The sequence below is a fragment of the Hyperolius riggenbachi genome, chromosome 9 (assembly GCF_040937935.1).
Source record: "Hyperolius riggenbachi isolate aHypRig1 chromosome 9, aHypRig1.pri, whole genome shotgun sequence".
Lineage (NCBI taxonomy): Eukaryota > Metazoa > Chordata > Amphibia > Anura > Hyperoliidae > Hyperolius > Hyperolius riggenbachi.
In genome coordinates this window covers 113,565,248-113,580,266 of record NC_090654.1, presented here as the reverse complement: position 1 = coordinate 113,580,266, position 15,019 = coordinate 113,565,248, and the positions used below count along the sequence as shown (strand labels likewise).

Below are 15,019 nucleotides of genomic sequence, written 5' to 3'. Positions count from 1 at the left end.
GAACGCAATAGAAGTTGATAGTTGGTGATCCAACATGACAAAACAACAATATAAGCAGCGGCACACAGGGATGCCTGTACTCACACTAGATTTCCGAATGATCTTCCCTGACAACAAAATTCTAGTGTGTTGTTGATACAACAGGCTGCTTATCTTATTGCCTGTACATCTGCATATTTCGGATGGCCCACAACTATACCTTTAATGTATGTTTAAAAGTTCTTTATTATGACAAGAATGTGGCCAGCTAACACATTTAAGACCTCATGAGGCCTTTAACCATTGCTTTAAAGTGGACCCAAATTAAAAATACAAGATTTCAGAAATAAAATCTATTTTCTAAATTATAATAATAAATAGCTGCCTTTTTTTCAGCTGCATGATGACACACACAAAATATTTTACATTTATTGGAGGAACCCCTCCCTTCCTTTCATATTGCCGGGACAAAATCACGCAGACTGTAGGTGGTGTCCGGCAAAGGAGGAATTGCTAATGGCTGCCACCTGTATAACCCTAGTTATGAAAAGAGAAGGGTGAAAATCATGTACTGAAATGCTCATAGGCTTGAAGGAGTGTTTATTTATCTTTGTATGTGTCAAAGTGGTGCAACTGAATATTTTGAATTAAAAAAATGTTTGGTTTGGGTCCGCTTTAAAAGGGACACTTAAAGCGGATCCGAGATGAAAAGCTAACTAGAACAAGTAACTTGTCTATATATCTTATCTAAAGTTTAGATAATTTACACAGCAAATCTAGCTGAAAACAGCTTTAATAGAATATGATTATTTCTTGCTGTGATAGAATGACAGCAGCCATGTTTGTAAACATTACACAGAGGCAGGCTTATCTGCATCTTGAGCAAAAAAAAAAAAAAAAAAAAACTAATCCCCCCTCTGCCTCTGAAATCTCTGGCTAGTAATACCTCCCCCTCCTCCTGCCCAGACTGATCTTCCATGAGCCCTTGCTACTGTCTGAAAGTGCCTTGGCTCTCTGAAAACCTGTGGGCGTGGCCTGTTTAGTTTATAGGGAATTAGAGTATTAAAACAAAAAAGTATTTGGCTTGAGGAATGCTCTATAAACAATAGGAAAGAAACACAATTAGGGCCTGTACACACTGCTGCGCTTTTAAAATCGCATGCGATTTTTAAATCGCAAGCCTTCAAGAGAATAGAAAAAGTGCATCGCAGCAGTGTGTACAGGTCTTCACGATTTTCATTATTTTTCAAAAGACCTTATGCAATGAGTAAAAGTTCATCTCGGATCCACTTTAAGCCAGGAATAAAAAAAAAAAACCCATGCCCTCGCAGTCACTCACCGAGCCCCTGGTCCCCCGCTAGTTTTGTTTTCGCTGATAGGCCTGGCCACGCGTATTTTTGTGTTCCCGTCCGCAATAGCGTCCTGCGCCTGTGCAGGACGCTACTGAGGACGGGAACATGAAGAAGCATACGCGTGACCAGGCCTGCGCAGTAGCAGAGAGCCCGCCGACTCCCTGTAGGGCCTGTCAGCGAAAAATAAACTAGCTGGCGTGAGGGACCTAAGGCTCTGTGACTGACCGTCTCAGCCAACAATCAGGCATGTGCATGGCAGCCAGCGACCCGCCTGGAGGATTTACTCGACCCCAGCGGCGCCAATCCTATGGTTTGCGCCGCTCCCCCCCGCATGATGTCACACATGCACCGCTAGTCGTCCCTCCGTCACTGCCCTGCATAGCAATACAGTGCGTCATCAGCTACACAGCTGACATGCATATATGCAGCCTGGCGATGTCGCCCAAGAGGAATCAGCTCCTAATCCCCGACAGGCAATATCAGTTGGTAATGTGTACGCACCCTTATAGCTTATACCCTTTTCTCTTGTTTAGGGGCTGGAGGTGTTGATTAGCCTCGGAACATTGCAATGCCCATGTACCTCAGGCCCATTTTACACTAGTGCTCTGCGGTAGCAGTGCGATTTGGAATTATGGCATCACACTGAAGACCCCAGGTTGCACCACGCATTATAGTGTGCCCAAAGAAGGAAAAAACAAGTGACTTCTGGGGGTTGCAGGTTAACGTACTGCAGCTTGTCGTTACTTCTGCGGTATTTAGAGCACTTCCGTCACATCGCGTCCCTTCGCAGGCAGTGCCTCATTGACTTTAATGACCACTGCGACGAGGGAGAATACCACACCGCGATGTGTCGCGCTAAGTGCAAAAGGGGCCTTATAAGAACAGGGATAGAGCAGCATGTCTAGATCTAAAACAGAATGCAGTAACAGAGAAACAATCTTAATTCCACACAAAATCAGAATAATCTACAGATATAACCTCTGATAATATCTATTGCATAATGCAAAAAATGAGTTTGTGAAAAAATGAAAACTTACTGTTGGCCCAAAATTAGTCTGGAACTGATCGATCACAGTATACGCGACATCTTCATTATCCACTAGAACAACAAAATCATATTTATGGATTTAAAAATATCAGTGAAAAGAATTACAAAGCTTTTAATGCGAGATGTACAATGCACCAGCTCTAAAATTTTGGAATTGACAGTAAAATTTAAGAAATTTTCAGGTTCAGTCACAAGCGTATGAGTGCACATCACAGCATGCCCACAGGTGGCAGAAGTATTTTTTTTTCTTCTTTTGCAGGACAAATTACATCATAACAAATGAAGAAAGTAAATGGAAGTACAAAAAAAAAAGTTGGTCAGGTTCCATCAAATAATACTAACATTATCATATAATTTTCATGTAACCAACAATGTCAACTTCAAATAGAATTATGAAAATTAAGGTCTAAATGTAAGCACCTATGTTTTCCTTATTCTTTTTACTTATGTTTCACACTTATGTGCGTTGCTGTCTGTTATGACGCACCACACATTGTATGAGACACTTAAAGAGAAACTCCGACCAAGAATTGAACTTTATCCCAATCAGTAGCTGATACCCCCTTTTACATGAGAAATCTATTCCTTTTCACAAACAGACCTTCAGGGGGCGCTGTATGGCTGATATTGTGGTGAAACCCCTCCCACAAAAAAATTCTGAGTTAGTACTCTTGGCAGTTTCCTGTCTGTGAGGAAATTGCATTGTGGGAAATAGCTGTTTACAGCGGTTTCCAACTGCCAAAACAGCAAGCAGCAGCTACATCACTTGCCCACAGTAAAAATGTCACCATGTGATAAATGTCAGAATATAAATCAGGGATTTAAAATATTTTACAATGGACAAATGCTGAATAAATTTATTTATACATAATTATTGTAAAAATGAAGCATTTTTTTATTACATTATTTTCACTGGTGCTACTATTTGACCACTTTGTCCTCCTTGACGTATAAAAACGGCAAGAAAGACAGGCGCGCTCCAGCGGCCGATCGCGCGCGTGCACGCGCACTCCCGGCCGCGGATTCGGTAGCTCAGGAATCAATGTATTGGGCTATGGTGCCCGATCACGGATTCCTCTCCCCCGCTGAAAAAGCGACAGCTCCTCTCGGAAGCTACGCTTTTTCTGAAGCTATGTCCCTCTAAGCGTACATTGTACGCTTAGAGTGACGTCATGTAAACAAAATCAAGATTGCCATCTTGTGGCCAAAAAGTAAAACTACAAGTAAAAGTAAAAAAACATTACAATACAAAAATATTTCCCCAAATAAAACACTATTTATTTCCCACCCTCCCAAAAATGGCCACATAAAATGTTTAATAAAAAAAAAAACAAAAAAAAAAAACATTACTATAAAAAAAAAAAAAAACACAAATATTTACCTAAGGGTCTAAACTTTTTAAATATCTATGTAAAGATGAAATATTTCTCTCTTTTTTTTTATAAGCTTGTAAATAGAGATGGATGCAAAACGGAAAAAATGCTCTTTTATTTTCAAATAAAATATTGTCGCGATACATTGTGATAGGGACATAATTTAAACGGTGAAATAACCGTGACAAATGGGCAAATACAATACGTGGGTTTTAATTACGAAGCCATGTGTTATTTTAAAACTATAATGGCCGAAAAAACTGACAAATAATGAATTTTTTCATTTTTTTTCTTATTCTTACTGTTAAAATGCATTTACAGTAAGGTAGCTCTTAGCAAAATTTACCCCCCAACGAAAGCCTAATTGGTGGCGGAAAAAACAAGATATAGATCAGTTCATTGTGATAAGTAGTGATAAAGTTATAGGCGAATAAATGGGAGGTGAACATTGCTCGGATGCATAAAGTGAAAACGACTGAGAGCTTAAGTGGTTAAGATAACATGAAAGTCTATTACAGTTGATAAACGCACCTGGGAACACTTTATCACATGACTTAAGCAATGTTTCTTCAGGGTATTTAATGCAAGCACCGCTGATTTACACAAAAATGCAACCCCCCCCCCCAGTTCAGCCCCTTGGCAATCTCAAGAACAGTGATATAGCCCTTGATGTAAAAAGCTTGGACAGCTGTGGCCTTGGCTATCTTGATGTAAAGCCACAATTCTTTTTTTAAGATCTTCAGAGTTCTATGCCATGATTTGATGGGACAGCGCATTTACACTGTCATACAAGCTGGTCACTACTTTACATTATATCAATGTGTCATATCTTCAGTGTTGTCCCATAAAAAGATATATAAAAATGTGAGAGATGTACTCACTTTTGTGAGATACTGTACATGTGGAAAGGTATTTGTGAGAGAAACTGGTCGGAAAAGTTTTCCTACACTTTAAAAGTAATGCAACCTTAGCACTGCACCGCAAGGTAGCCTACCTGAACGTTGTATTGTATGCAAAAGAGAAGCAGTCACCTCCTGATGACCACTTGCAGCAATCTCCTGGGATAAGATGTTCTCACTACAAGATATAAAGGGCGAGGAGAGAGGATTCATGAAACTCATTTCCATTTTTCCATTGAGTACACATTGGTAGAAATCCACATCCTGCATGTGGCTTTGACAGGACGTAGATTTCATCTTCCCTACCGCGCGCTGCCGCCAATCTCACCGCTCTGCACCCGCCACAGTTCACTTTCCCTGTGATCTAAGATGGCAGAGCTCTATGAGCAGGTCAGGAGCCGCTTTCATTGGCTCCTTAACTGTGTGATAACCATGAGTAAATCACTGTGAGCCTAACTGCATGATCATTGTGAGCCAATCACATTGTGATATTCTGACGCTGTCCATCAATGTAAGCCAATCAGAATATTCATCAAAAAAAAGTGGACCACTGCATCATGGTTTGGAAAACTAAAAGAGGAAAAAAAAAAAAAAAAAATAAGCTTTATTTTGCTCTCAAAAACTGTGAACATTAAGGGTGTTGAAAGCCTGCAAGTCTAAAATACTGTAAAACCAATGAGTGGACATATACATCACTCTGAATTGAATCACATGAGGAAAGGATACACGAGTCATGCAACCACTACCCAGCAACAAAGCCTATGCAAGTCGTGCTGTTTACCCTAACCTCAAAGTGAATCAGAGGGAGGCTGCCCATCACCAGCATGACACCTGTGAGATTTAACAACTGCATACAAATTTGCCACATCATGTCTAAGATTATACACAGTGGCAAACAACACATCTTTATGCCTTATTTTAAATAAGCAGCAGGATAGCGTAGTAGTTAAAGGATATCACAGCTGAAGTACTTATTAAAAATGGGGAGAGCAGGTATGTATTAGATGGTGTCCTCATGCCCTCCATCCCCCTCTTTTGTAGTCCAAATCCTCTGCCGCGGCTCAGTCCAGGTCGCCGGATTCAGGCATGGCGCCGTTTTGCGCACAAATGGGACAGAGGAGAATGGGGGAGCGGTGGGCATGAGGAAGCCATCTAATACATGCCTGCTCCCTGTTTTAATAAGTACTTCAGCTCTGGTATTCTTTAAAGGATGCTGCTTTTGATGTAGGGATTGAGCCTTTGAGCAGGGTTATCTCAGCTCAAGCCAGTACATAAACCAGTAAGGAGACTTTGGGCAAGGCTCCCTGATGCTCTTGATCGCCCATGAAGATCGCCCTAAGTGGCTGCAACTCTAAAGCACTTGCACTCCGCCAGGAGAAAGAAGAGATATAAATATTATATGTCTTGTCATATTTGAAACCCCCCCCCCCCCCCCCCCCAAACCTTAAATTTACATTTTCTAAATAAAGCATGTTGTGAAATTAGGCTCTGACTCCATCAGGACTGCATTAGCCACATGCTTTAGTTAGGTTTGTGACCGAGACTTTCCTGACACTTCCCTTCAGCCTTCTGCAAATACCTTCTGCATTTACTATATCTCAAAGGATGTGAAGCACAGAGAAGGTTGAGCTACAGGACCTCATGCACAATCTGCTGATTTTGGTTTGGGGAGGAGGAGGGAACAGCAGGATGGTGGTAACTATGTTGGAGAGATAGGGCTTGATTCAGAAAGCGGTGCTAACCTAGTTAGCACGCCTAAAGACTTTGGGCGTGTTAAGTAGGGTGCTAACTAGGTTATTGGCGTTATGAAAATATACTCGCGCGCAAAACGTCGCACGGCGCTCTCGATGCACCTATAAGGTCGCATGGGATGCGACCTTAACGTCGACCTTATAGGTGCATTGGGTGCGCCATTTTGCTGTGCCCGTGCAAAGTTTTGCGCACGAGTTGATTTTATCACGACCAAACTAAGTTTAGGCGTGATAGAGGGCTTTTCACAAGCATGCCAACAGCACCACTTTCTGAATAAAGCCCATAGAGTTAGCAGAGAAGAGAGAAGGAGACTCGTGCAGACTCGCCCCCCACGGACATCTGTCACTGGCAATGGCACAACCATCCAAACACCCACACAAGCCTGCTGCCTGTGTGTCTCTGGACCCGGCCCTCTCCTTCACGCCCACATCCAAACCATCTCTAGGGTCTGCAATATCTCTAACATTTCTGACTCTAGACACTGCCAAGCTCCTTGTCTGTGCTCTAATCCTCTCCCGCTTGGACTAATGCAACACCCTTCTGTCAGGCTTCCCTCACAACCGCATCAACCCCCTACAATCCATCAAGAATGCAGCAGCCAGGCTAATCTACTCCTCCCACCGTTCTGTCTCCCCTATGCAAATCCCTTCACTGGCTTCCAATCAGTTTCAGAATCCGCTTAAGGGCTGAAACCCACTAGAAGCCTTTTCTAAGCGCTAGTGATTTTGAAAAATCTCTTGCTAATGCAATGCTATGGGGGATTTTTATAAAATTACATTGCTCAAGTGGGATCACTTACATAGTATTACATTAGAAAGAGCTTTTAAATCACAAAGCGCTCAGACAGGCCTGGATTTACATCACAGAAGCCTATAGGCACAGATGTCCTGACACCTTAGACTTCACCCTCCTTGAACCTACAGAACCCCCTCTGAACCGCACCGCAAGCGTGCTGTCTGGCCCAGCTGTCACTTCTCTCTTACGTCACCTGCCCGTCATAGGTAGCTACAGGTGCCCCTTAGCAGTAGGTAGCCCGAGGTACCCTCAGTATTAAATAGCTTGTGGAATACCAAGAGCTGGGTGAGTAATCTTTAGTTTATGCTCTGTTCGGGCCTCTGCATATGGATGGAGGCACTGGGGTGGGAGCCGCCTTTCCATTATCAGACACCTGTAGGCACGTGCCTACAATGCCTTATGGTAAATTTGTCCCTGCGCTCAGAAAACCGCTCCTAGTGGGTTTCAGGCCTTAAGATCCTATGTTTGGCCTACAAATCTATACACCAGTCCTGCTCTTCTTACATCTCCGACCTGGTCAGCAGATACACACTTGGTCACACACTTCGCTCCTCCAACAACCTCCTCCTAACCACCCCATTCAGCTCATACTCCCATGCACGACTACAGGACTTTACTAGAGCTGCCCCCATTCTTTGGAATTCTCTCGCACTGCCCATTAGGCTTGCCCCCTTCTTCAAACAAGCCCTCAAAACTCACCTCTTCAAGGAGGCCTACCCCACTTCAACGCTGCCCTAACTCTCTCTGCCTTTGGCAGGGCCCTCTCTCCTTGTGTATCATACTTAATTGTGCACTCTACCCAGAATAATGTGAACTTGTATTATTAGGACTACCACTCCTGTGTATGATCTGGCATTTTATTACTACCTGTATTGTGTTGCGTATCTTATTGCTTATTACTTTGTACTGTGTTGTCAGTCACCCCTGTTATCATCGTCTGTATTGTACAGTGCTGCGTAATATGTTGGAGCTATATAAATCCAATAAATAATAATAATGAGACAAGGCAGGGAAGGGAAGGCCATTATCATATACAGTATGGTGAGCCTGCCTTGTGCAAACATTCTCTACTTCAGGCAGGTGTCCTGCACATGAGAAGACAATTCAGTAACTTGGGCTCCTACATATGTGCACTTGTTATGATACACATATCTAACTGACTCAATATCTGCAACCTCAGGAGGATTCCAAACAATTTGTTTCAAAACTGCAAATGAGCACACTGTAAATAAATAAAGGTGGCCATACAGTGGTCGATTTGCCATCAGATTCGACCAACAGATAGATCCCTCTCTGATCGAATCTGATCAGAGAGGGATCGTATGACCACCTTACTGCAAACAGATTGTGAACCTATCCCAGCCTGAAACCGTTCACAATCTGTGGTGGTGGTGCTGCCGCCGCTCCCCCGCATACATTACCTGCTCCGCCGGGGCGACTCCCCAGGTCTCTGCTGTCTTCTTCTCCGCTCTGGTCTCCGGCATGCTTCACTTCTTCCAGCCCGGCAGGAAGTTTAAACAGTAGAGCGCCTTCTACTGTTTAAACTTCCTGCCGGGCAGGAAAAAGTGATGCATGCTGGAGACCAGAGCGGAGAAGACAGCAAAGACCAGGGGACTCGCGCCGGCCGGAACAGGTAATGTATACCCGCTGTATGGCGTCGGTCGTCGGGCATTCGAACGCCGCTATCGACGCACTCCCGACCCGCCGGCGATCGAGAAAAACCTGCCACACGGACGGAAACGATCGATCTCGGACAGAAATCGATCGTTCTGTCAGCGGTGTGCGCGGCAATTTCACAGCCGATTCAATCACTGTGATCGAATCGGCCGTATATCGGCTGGAAAATCGTTAGGTGTATGGGCCCCTTAAGAATCCATTTATTTATTTATTTATTTGTTGTATTTATAAAGCGCCAACATATTACGCAGCGCTGGACATTAATTTAGGTTACAGACAATATTTAGGGGTGACAAACAGCAATATGACAATACAGGAATACAAGAAAACCAGATCACACAGCACAGTATGAGTACCAGGTAATGCTTAGTCAGTCACTGGATGGGAGCATGGAGTAAGGCAAGTTAGGTTCACTCAAATGCATAGCATGGGTGCACAGTAATAGAGGTGCATGATCAGGTAGGACACAAAAGGAGTGAGGACCCTGCCCAAAGGCTTACAATCTAGAGGGAGAGGTAGGGACACGAGAGGTAGGGGACCAGAGTTCGGCTGTGGGTTTAGAGCAATTGTGAGGGGTGGTAGGCAAGAGTGAAAAGGTGAGTTTTGAGGGCCTTCTTGAAGGTGTTGAAGGAGGAGGCTGCCCTAATGGGTGGAGGTAGGGAGTTCCATAGTGTTGGAGCGGCTCTTGAGAAGTCTTGGAGGCGTGCATGGGACTGGGTGATGCGGGGGACGGTCAGGCGAAGTTCATTGGAGGAGCGGAGTGAGCGGCTTGGTGTGTATCTCTGAGTAAGATCAGAAATGTAGGTTGGACAGGTTTTGTGGATGGATTTGTAGGTCAGACACAATATCTTGAATCTGATTCTGGACTGGATAGGAAGCCAGTGGAGGGATTCACGGAGGGGAGCCGCCCTGGTGGAGCGATGGGAGGAGTGGATAATTCTGGCAGCCGCATTCATGATGGACTGCAGTGGGGCTATTTGGGTCTTAGGGAGTCCAGACAGAAGGGCATTGCAGTAGTCGAGGCGGGAAATTATGAGGGCATGGATGAGGAGTTTGGTGGTGGCAGGGGTCAGGAAAGGGCGAATCTTACAGATGTTACGAAGGTGGAAGTTGCAGGACTTTGTGAGGTTTTGGATGTGGGGAGTGAAGGAGAGTGCGGAGTCCAGGGTGACACCCAGACAGCGGGCTTGAGAGGTAGGGTGAATAGTAGTGTGGTTAACAGTGACCTGCACATCTGGGAGGTCCAGGGATGACCGGGGTGGGAAGATCATAAATTCCGTTTTGTCTAGATTTAGTTTTAGGAACCTAGCGGACATCCAGGAGGAGATGGCAGATAGGCAGGAGGAGACCTTGTCCATGGTAGTGGTGGATATGTCAGGGGTGTGGAGATAGATTTGGGTGTCATCTGCATACAGATGATAGTTAAAACCCATGGAGGAGATAACCTTGCCAATGGAGGATGTGTATAGGGAGAACAGTAGGGGGCCAAGGACCGAGCCTTGGGGGACTCCCACTGAGAGGTGGTTGGGGGTGGACGAGGACTCATTGAAGGAGGTCGTGAAGGAGCGGTTGGAGAGGTAGGATGAAAGCCAGGTCAGGGCGAGATCGTGAATGCCCATGGATTGGAGGGACTGGAGGAGTAGGGGATGATCTACTGTATCAAAAGCTGCTGACAGGTCAAGGAGGAGGAGAATGGTGTATTTACCTTCAGCTTTAGCTAAGGCAAGGTCATTGACCACTTTGGTGAGAGCCGTTTCGGTTGAGTGGGCAGGCCGAAATCCAGATTGCAGTGGGTCTAGTAGTGAGTTGGCATTGAGGTACTGGGTCAGGCGTTTGTGAACCAGACGCTCAAGGAGTTTTGAGGCGAAGGGGAGGAGGGAGATCGGGCGGTAGTTGGAGGGTAGCGAGGGGTCGAGGGAGGGTTTCTTGAGCAGAGGCAGTACAGTGGCCTGCTTGAAGTCTGAGGGGAAGGTGCCTGTGGATAGGGAGAGGTTAAACATGGTAGTGAGGACTGGGGCCAGATCCGTGAAGTGAGGCTGAAGTAGATCAGAAGGGATAGGGTCAAGGGGGGAGGTAGTGGTATGGGAAGTCTGCAGTAGGTGGTTGACCTCCTCAGTGGTAGTAGGAGTGAAGGAGGTGAGGGGAGGATAGGGTGGAGAAGGAGTAGGTTGTGAGCAGGTGGGAGGTGAAGATTGAAGATTGGATATTTCCTGACGGATGGAGACTATTTTGTTGGTGAAGTGGGTGGCTAAATCTGTGGCAGAGAGGGAGGAAACAGAAGGTGGGGGGGTGGGTTTAAGCAGGGAGTTGAAGGTGCTAAAAAGACGCCGGGGATTGGAAGCTTGTGCTCCGATGAGCTTGGTAAAGTATTCCTGCTTCGCATGAGCAAGGGCAGTGTGGAACTGCTGCAGGTTAGTCTTGTACTGTAGGAAATCCTGGTTTAGTCGAGTTTTCCGCCATTTTCGTTCAGTGGCGCGTGTTTCCCTCTGGAGGTTGCGAGTATGGGTAGTGCGCCAGGGCTGGGGGTTAGGGGGTTGGTTGCGGCGGAATATTGGTGGAGCAGCTTTCTCTAGGGCTGATGAGAGAATTTGGTGATACTGAGCTGCAGCAAGATTAGGACAGGTTAGGGTGGGGAGAGTGGAGGATAGGCCATGGAGGGAGTCAGCAAGGACGCCAGGGTTGAGCTTGCGTAGGTCTCGCTGCCATCGACCAGGTGGGTGGGCGGGTAGTTTGGAGGTGCCTTCCGTGAGGAGGTTGAAGGCGAGAAGGTAATGGTCTGAGGGTGGAAATGGTGCGATGTCGAGGTCTGCAATGGTGGTGGATTTAGTGAATATAAGGTCGAGAGTGTGACGTGCAGTGTGAGTGGGGGCGTTGGTGTGTTGTACTAGGCCATGTGAGTTGGCTATGGTGAGTAGCCGGGTCGCAACAGAGTTCTTGGGTTCATTGATGGGTATATTGAAATCCCCGAGGATGATGGTGGGGAGGTCAGAGGAGAGGATGTGTGGGAGCCAGGAGGCAAGGTTGTCGAGAAATTGTCGTGTGGAGCCCGGAGGGCGGTATAAGACTGCAACAATGGCTGGGAGGGGATTGTAGAGGCGGATAGTGTGGGCCTCAAATGATGTGAATTGTAGGGAGGAAGGTGGAGTGAGGACACGGAATGTGCAGGATGGGGAGAGGAGCAGACCCACCCCTCCCCCGGTCCTGTTGTCTGGTCTGGGGGTGTGACTGAGGTGAAGCCCCCCGTATGAGAGGGCAGCCTCTGCGGCAGAGTCAGAGGGGGTGAGCCATGTCTCAGTGAGTGCGAGGATGGTGAGGGATTTGGAGAGGAAGAGGTTGTGGACCTCTGTAAGTTTATTGCGGACGGATCTGGCATTCCAGAGACCGCAGGGTAGGGGGAGCATGTGCTTGTGAGTGGGATGGATGGAAATGAGGTTGGGGCGAGGATGGGTGTTGAAGTTGTTTGTGGACAGAGAGCTGTGAAGCGGGTCAGCAGGGGATGCTTGTCTGGCAGCAGGCAGCAGGCATTTATAAGGTGTTTGCCTCTTGCAGTTCCTTTCCTGTCACAAATACATAACTGAGTTAAGGAAATCCATTGTGGTGAGTAGTGCCACCCAAATGACAAGTCTAAAGGTGCCCATACATCTAGCAACTTGGCGGCCGATCTACCATCTGATTCGATAATTATCGAATTGGTTGCAAATCGGTACCACCAAGTGCACGTCCAATCAACAATGCAACCAATTTTGGGCTGAGCATGTCGATCAGACATGCTGCAAGACGTCAGGCCATCATGGTCAGTCACGCAGCAGAAACGGCAAGCGACGAACGCGACAGAACACCTGACACTGTCCCCTCTTATTTTCAATGTGCTCCCCCAGTGCACTACACATTACTTGTCCGTGCCCGCCACTGGCTCCGGGCTCCATCCTCTGTCCATACACCCACCCCACGTGATTGCCAGCATTCTGGTGGGCGTGTGACATCATACACACGCCCATGTTACTACGGGAACCCCATGGGGCACGAGTATGGATGGAGGACAGAGCCAGCCGAGGCAGAGGCGACCATGGACAGGTAATGTATAGTGCACTGGGAGAGCACATCGAACATTTAGGGGGGGCAGCACCTGGCCTTTGAGGCGGTGGATGCAACGTCCCAAGGCCGATTCAAGACCGATTTCAGCATGAAATTGATCAGGAATTGGCCTGCGGTGTATGGGCAGCCGACAGATCTCTCTCTAGTCAGATTCGATTAGCGATAGATTTGTCTCTTGGTCAAATCTGCCCATCATCGTTAGATGTATGGCTACCTTAAAGGGAACCTAAACTGAGAAGGATATGGATTTTTCCTTTAAAAATAATACCAGTTGCCTGACTCTCCTGCTGATCCTGTATCTCTAATACTTTTAGCCACAGCCCCTCAACAAGCATGCAGATCAGGTGCTCTGACTGAAGTCAGATTGGATTAGCTGCATGCTTGTTTCAGGTATGTGATTCAGCCACTACTGTAGCTAAAGAGATCAGCAGGACTGCTAGGCAACTGGTATTGTTTAAAACATCTATATCCTTCTCAGCTTAGGTTCCCTTTAAGAACAAATCTGTCACAGAAGATGAAGTGCAAGGAATAAGAAGTAGCAAACCGTCACAGACAGTGATAAATGCACACAGACAGTTAAATACTAAAGACCAGGCAAGGCCAGAGTGTTAGGCATCAAGTACAGGCATGAGGAATTGTTCACAAGATGGAGACCTTCACCTTTCAATTGACACCGGTTCTTGTATTTCAGCAGTGCTTTCTGGTTCTTCCACAATTTCCACTAAAACATAAAAATAGACAAATTATACCTGCTCAAGAAAATAAACATTTACAGTAACCGCCTAACGCAGGATGGCGGCAGGAGAGCAGCTTTCTCAGGTCTCAGCGACGCCATGTGGCGTTACCACACAAGCGACGAGATTTGACGGGAGCTTGCACGAGCTCCCACCAGTAAACACAGCAGGCCCCAGTGATCAGCCTGCCATCCAGCGATCGGAGCTGGCAGACAGGTTTTTTTTTTAGGTAAATATGTATTTAACTATTTATATATAGCGCTGACATCTGAAGCAGCACTGTTCTGAGTATAGGCTTGTCACTTAACTGTCCTTCAGAGGGGGTCACAATCTATTCAATTCCAATTCAATTCACTTTATTATCATTGTGTAACACAACGAAATTACTTTTCATGACAACCCCACGGTGCATATAGGGAACATAGTGATAGTAACAAGGAAGAAAAGAAATTATACAAGTATGCCAGGTATTACAGATGTTTAAACAATTTGTACAGTGTTAATTATTTCAGAGAGGATTCAGAGTTCATCAAGTTTATGGCTGATGGGAAAAAGCTGTCTTTCAGTCTGTTTGTGTGTGCGGAATGATCTAAAACGTTTACCTGATGGAAGGAGCTCAAACAGGGCATTTCCAGGGTGAGTGTTGTCCTTGATAATGTTTTTGGCCCTTCTCACGCTGCGAGTATTATACAAAAGTTTCAGTGATAATAGTTCAGTGCCAATAATGGCTTCTACTGTTTTAACAACTCGCTGCAGGGCTTCTCTAGTAGCCTTGGTGCAGCTGTTGTACCAGGCCGTCATGCAATTGGTCAGAACGCTTTCTATAGTGCATTTGTAGAAATTAACCAGCAGCTTCTGTGGGAGGTTAGCGCTCCTTAGTTTTCTCAGAAAGTAGAGGCGTTGTTGTGCTTTGCCAGTTAGAGCTAAAGCATTGTCAGCCCAGGACAGGTTCTCTGCGATGGTGACTCCCAAAAATTTGAAGCTGGAAACTCTCTCCACAGCCTCTGCATTGATCATTAGCGGTAGGTGAGTGGTCTTTTTGGTGGTCCTAAAGTCCAGAAAAATTTCTTTGGGCTTCTTTGTATTTAATAACAGGTTGTTAATGTCGCACCATGCAGTCAGGTTCCTAACTTCTTCTCTATATGCAGCTTCCTCATTGTCTGATATAAGCCCAATGACAGTCGTATCATCTGCAAACTTAACAATTATGTTTGAGGTATGGATAGGCTGGCAGTCATGGGTGAAAAGTGCATAGAGGAGAGGGCTTAATACACAGCCCTGTGGCACGCCAGTGCTCAGGGTAAGGGTGGAGGAT

The 15,019-nt window shown here is 45.9% G+C and overlaps 1 protein-coding gene across 3 annotated transcripts in view; it reads right to left on the bottom strand.

The window, feature by feature from the left end:
• The window catches only part of EXD1 (exonuclease 3'-5' domain containing 1), a 72,677-nt gene that overhangs the window by 26,628 nt on the left and 31,030 nt on the right, over positions 1-15,019 (bottom strand). For all 3 annotated transcript variants that reach the window (XM_068251665.1, XM_068251667.1, XM_068251666.1), the window contains exons 4-6: positions 13,631-13,691; positions 4,747-4,829; positions 2,369-2,430 (exon numbers count right to left, since the gene is read on the bottom strand). In XM_068251665.1, coding sequence (XP_068107766.1) covers positions 2,369-2,430; positions 4,747-4,829; positions 13,631-13,691 — 206 coding nt within the window. The remainder of the gene's footprint in view (positions 1-2,368; positions 2,431-4,746; positions 4,830-13,630; positions 13,692-15,019) is intronic.